This window comes from Aplysia californica, unplaced genomic scaffold (assembly GCF_000002075.1).
Source record: "Aplysia californica isolate F4 #8 unplaced genomic scaffold, AplCal3.0 scaffold00219, whole genome shotgun sequence".
NCBI lineage: Eukaryota > Metazoa > Mollusca > Gastropoda > Aplysiida > Aplysiidae > Aplysia > Aplysia californica.
Genome location: NW_004797489.1, coordinates 63,634 through 69,227, shown reverse-complemented (window position 1 = coordinate 69,227; position 5,594 = coordinate 63,634). Strand labels below are relative to the sequence as shown.

Here is a 5,594-nt window from a genome sequence, read left to right as displayed (position 1 = left end):
ACACACACACACACGATAGATAGATAGATAGATATTATAATTATATATTCTCGAACTTAATACGTGCATCTGCATAATAATATAGTGTAGGGGGGGGTGTTTTTGTTGTTTTTGTTGTTGTTGTTGTTTTTTGTTTAATGTAAGTGCATGTGTGTGTGTATATGGGTTAGTGTTTGTTTGTGTGTGTTTATAGGTATGTGTGTATGTGTGTGTGTTTCGGGAGACAGACAGACAGACAGACAGACAGACAGACAGACAGAAAGACAGACAGACAGACAGACAGACAGACAGACAGACAGACAGACAGAAAGACAGACAGACAGATAGACAGACAGACAGACAGACAGACAGACAGACAGACAGACAGTGAGAGAAAGAGAGGGCAGGGGTGGAGAGGCAGAGGCCGAGACATAGGCCGAGAAAAAGGAGATAATTGCAATGTTTTATACACATGTTATCTAGCTTCTTTACGTTTCCTGACAGAACTATTTTAAGAATTTTCCTGCTTGTCCGCGAAGTTATTAAGGTAAAGAACGTTCTTGGTGAAGGTATGTTTTCTTGCTTACTCGCTGGGGATGCGCATTCTGGACATTAATTTTGACAACAGGAATCGCTATCTCAAAATTACATAGTTCTATAGGACATGTTTGGCCGTTTTGACTTACTAAGACCACGATGTGAGAAACCAGTAAATATTCTATTTGCTTTATCAACATCGTAAGATTATTCGGAGTCGTCATCAAGTTATTCAAAAGAATTGCATTCGAAATAAACTTGGCGGGTTATTGTGAGACTCAAAAAAATTATTAACAAATTTCTTAAAACTAGTAACGCATAGATTGAGCTTTGTAATCCCGGGGTAGTGACTTGAAGACGTTCTGTTTTCGGGCACTTTAAAAGGGAATCAAAACTTTGTTATTCATACAGCTTTTTTTCAATTCTGTTTTAAAACAGCAAGAGACAACATGCAAACTGAGAAATAAATATGATGTATTAATATAAAATCGTGTTTCTGATGGGTGTATAATGATCGTTTGAAATGTGCCTCAACATTGCTTTCGGCCTACTGCTGATTGGGCATAGTGTAATGTGTTCGTGGCATCTTTAAAGCGTTGAAAAGGGTTTGTTTGTTGAATTCTAATTGAATACTAAAGGGTAGTTTATCTCTTCTTGTTTAATTCTACGTTTCAGCAACCTACCCAACTTTCACAAATCCACCGAATCCCCTACCTACCAGCCATCATATTCACCTTGCTTTAGCTCTGACGTCTTCCTCCCTTTCTTTCTATCCTCTTTCTCAATCCAAACCCTCTTCCCTCCCCCCTCTCTCTCTCTCTCTCTCTCTCGCTCTCTCGCTCTCTCTCGCTCTCTCTCGCTCTCTCTCTGGCTCCCTCGCTCTCTCTCTCGCTCCCTCGCTCTCTCTCTCGCTCCCTCGCTCGCTCCCTCGCTCTCTCTCTCTCTCTCTCTCTTTCTCTCTCTCTCTCTATCTATCTATCTATCTATAAACCGTCCCGATTCACTCCCGGGCTCTCAAAATCGTATTTCTTTTATTTTTCAGCCTTGAACAACAACACCAAAATCGCCTGGAGCTCCCCAGGGACCGCCAGCCAGTATCTGCAAGCAGCAAGACGTGTGGAAATGGTGTGAGTGAAACTACCACGATATAGGTTACTCACCAGCGTGTTTGGTGTAGCGGTGAGGCCCTTTCCAGTCACCATGGGGGGTCGCAAAGACCTCGCGAGCAAAAGACAGCTGTCTATGATTGAGGAGACGGACGATGGAGACACGACGAGAGAACAGAACGATAGGACCAACGTGTACGTACCCTGCATTGGTGATAACAGCAACAACAACAACAAAAGCACCAGCAGCAGCAACAACAGCAGCAACAGCAGCAGCAACAGCAGATGCAACAGCAGCAATATTGAAAAGAGCGGTACTGCCCAGAAAAAGAACACAGATGACGAAAATAACGAAGCTACGGCCGACTCAAAGATGAAGTTAGTCAAGAATAAGGACGGTGCCGACGCGTTTGATGAAGAGTCGAAAGTAAACGAGAAGACGAAATCCGGACTTCAAATCAACGAAACATGTCAAGCGTTGTTGCCAAATGTGCACATCGCTGAAAAACACATCCCGTCTCTGTCCTTGATACGTCACGTTAGCGTCCTGCCCACAGTCTCCGAGTGTTGGGAGGGGCACAAAGAAGACTCGAACTGCAACCTTCTGGAGGTGTCGGATCTGACTAGCGATTTAAACCATTATAATACCATTGAGGACTGCCCACGCTTTTGCTGGGGCCAAAATGTAGCGTATGAGACTGAAGTGACGAGCTTTCGAGGTGAAGAACCGGTTATGAATGCAAAAGTAACCGATACTTTAACGTCAGATAATGGTAACTGTTTGGAGATAAACCCAGTTTGTGAACGCAAGGAAAAGGAAAAAATTGAAGACAAGTTCCAGAATTTGATTCAGTCATTGGAGGATGAAAATTCAGAGGGTTCAAAGAGGCCTTACACCCATCTACAACCGGATGATCTGGTATCAGAACCGGTTCTCACAGCTCTAGCTCAGAGCCGGGTGGAGTGCCAGCCGGAGAAAGTGGATAACATAATTATAGCGTTCAAAGAGAAGTTTGCTCAACCCAATGCCAAGCGCCAACCGGTTCGACAGAAAAGCAGACGCACACTCGAGTTGGAAAAACGGGAAGCTGCTGAGGATGGACACAGTAATTCTGTAGAAAGCTCAGCGTTAACGGCACCAGAGAATATCAGTTCCGCAGAAAAAGGTGTACCCAGTGAAGTTGAAAGTACAAGTCCGGAATTTGCCGAATTTGACAATCCACTAGCAGATAAAGATTTGCTTTTTGTGACTGAGAGACAGGAAGATCCTGCTTCGCGCGTGAAAGAAGAAAAACTTGACGGCCTGTTTAGTGCTGAAGAAAATATTACTGAGGAACTGAACGAATGTTCTGGAGAAATTTTAGATATCGGAGCTCCTATCAATGGAGAAGAAGCGTCGCTTTGTGTGAGGTCAGATTTTTCCTATCAGTCGAATGTTCCGGTTGGAGAAAGTATTGGTGGTTTTCCATTTGAAACGAATGCCGATATTAATGTGGAGAAAGAAACTTCTGGGGAGATTTCCCCATTTGAAGTTTGTTTGCTAGAGGAAGCGGCATCTTTCGACACGTCACAGTGTGGCAGCGAACACACCATATCAGAGTCAGAGGAAAAACACCGCCCTGCTTCCAAAGCAGAACAAGATGTCTTTGGGTTCGAGAATGGCAATTTTGAGAAAAAATCCCATTTGAAAATGTTCTCGGTTGAGGATGAGCCTTTATCTTATGCAAGTTCACAATCTGTCGACAGAATGACCATCCTTGAGGAGGGAAAACTGCTTCCTTCTCAGTCAGGCAATCAAGTCGAATTCGACGATAAATGTCCAGCGAATACGTCCCACATTGAAATTGAGAACGAATGCTCTTACAAATCGCACGTCGAAAACGAAATCAGATCTTCGAATAAAACTTGTTGTGTCGAGTTTGAGAACGAAGGTTCAGATAAAATCCCTATCAAATTCGACAACGGATGGCTTGATAACATGCCTACCGAATTGGAGACCAAATGTTTCGATAAAATTCCTACCGAATTCGACAACAGGTGTTTTGACAGAGACTCTCTTGAATTCAACAATGAATGTTCCGATAAAATCCGTGTCGAATTCGAAGACATGGATTCTCATAACACTCCTCGTGTTTCATTCGATAAGGAATGTAATGGAAAAACTCAAGAAAAACTGGAGATGATAAGTTCTGACACAACATCTGAAGTCAAATCTGAGATGGGACCGTCAAATGAAACTTCACATTTGAGAGTTGAAATGCAGGGCAATGAATTACCCAGGTCGTGCAAGTTACCTTCTGTGAGCGTCCCAATCATTTTGGTGGAAGAGGAAGGATTAGAAGGAGGAGTAGTAGTAGTAGTAGTAGTAGTAGTAGTAGTAGTAGTAGTAGTAGTAGTAGTAGTAGGAGGAGGAGGAGGAGGAGGAGGAGGACTAACTGATCAACAAATAGTATCTGACCATGATATTGACCTAAGTGTTCAAGAGGTCATTGCCCGCTCTCTCCCCGATACCAGGCTGGTAGAAGGAGCAATCACGCCACGCGGAGAGGGAGACAGCTCTCCGATTTTATTCCGAGAGAATTTTTGTCCAGTTGGATCAAAGACTCTTGCATATGGTAGCCCATTATCGCACTCGCTGTTACCCCTACCTTCGTCATCGCTTTTGACGTTGCCCCAATCGCCTTTATCTTCTTTATCACCACAACCACTACAACCACCGTCATCATCATCATCATCGTCACCATCATTATCACCTTCATCGTCGACATCGCTGTTGCAAGTCCCCGTGATCTCGGCTATTTCCACGACCACGAAACTAGGTCAGGGTCAATGTCACGGTCAGGCGAGTCGACCTCCCATGTTACGTCACGTGTCGCAGCCCAATCTGGGCACGCCGGGGGCCGGTTTACCTGGCACGTACAACTACAGCAACAGGTCTGCGGACAACAACAACAACAACAACAACAACAACAGCAACAACAATAACAACAGCGGAGGCAACGGCAGGAGCGGCAACAACAGCGTATCACGGGACAAACCGTCGCAACAACAGCCGCAGCAGCAGCAGCAGCAGCAGCAACAACAACAGCAGCTACAACAACAGCAGCTACAACAACAGCAGCTACAACAGCAACCGCAACAGTCCAGCCCTCGCGACGTCAATTCTGACCTGGCAAAGCTCAAGGTCAGTGCTTTGGGATTTTGTTTTGTTTTTGCCTTTCCACTTCTTTCCTTTGTGTTTATTTGTTTCTTCTTCTTTTATTTCAGAAAAACGCTGAAAAGGGGAGGGGGTGTTAAGAATGTTTTGCTTCGTCATTTTGTACTATATCTAGATTAGGTTTGTGTTTTAGTTATATCAGTTTACGTTTTAGTTTCATCAGCTTATGTTTTAGTTTCACCAGAATTGTAAAATATCATTAAGTTTCCATGCCTCTCGTCTCACAGTACGTCAAGTATTTGGAGTTTGCTCTGTTAGTCTAATAAGATGTCATGACGTATCGTTGTGTGGGTTGGGGGGTTGGGGAGGGGGCATCTATTTAACGTTGCTTTCAATTATTTTGCTTTCGTTTCAATGAACGAAAGCTGTGGGTGTGTTGTTTTAAGTATTGGAGTAATACACTTTAAAACAATAAAACGTAGATGTAACAAACGGCAATGGTTAAATAAGACCTCGTAAAAGAAATTAAAAGTTACGAACCACAATTAAATGTCTGTGTCAAGAAACCTGAAAGCTGCGCACATTCTCAAGGGAAAATGAATCTTTCGAGTGCTCAGAATTTGGCAAACTCTTTTCTGCTCGAATTTTGGTGTCATTGGCCATAGCAGAAGACAAAATTTATCTATATCCGTAATCCTTCTATTTCGCTTTCGGAAATAGATCGCCTCTGCAGATACATTGGTTATTTTCAGATACTGACAGGCGAGTTACACGTACTATTATTATTATTATTATTATTATTATTATTATTATTA

At 43.1% G+C, this 5,594-nt stretch overlaps 1 protein-coding gene across 1 annotated transcript in view; it reads left to right on the top strand.

The window, feature by feature from the left end:
- LOC101851954 overlaps positions 1–5,102 on the top strand; it is a 6,703-nt gene extending 1,601 nt beyond the window's left edge. Inside the window, exons 2-4 of the mRNA XM_005099605.3 lie at positions 1,559–3,969; positions 4,242–4,556; positions 5,067–5,102. Coding sequence (XP_005099662.1) covers positions 1,717–3,969; positions 4,242–4,556; positions 5,067–5,102 — 2,604 coding nt within the window. The 5' untranslated portion in view covers positions 1,559–1,716. The remainder of the gene's footprint in view (positions 1–1,558; positions 3,970–4,241; positions 4,557–5,066) is intronic.
- Positions 5,103–5,594: the final 492 nt, after the last annotated feature.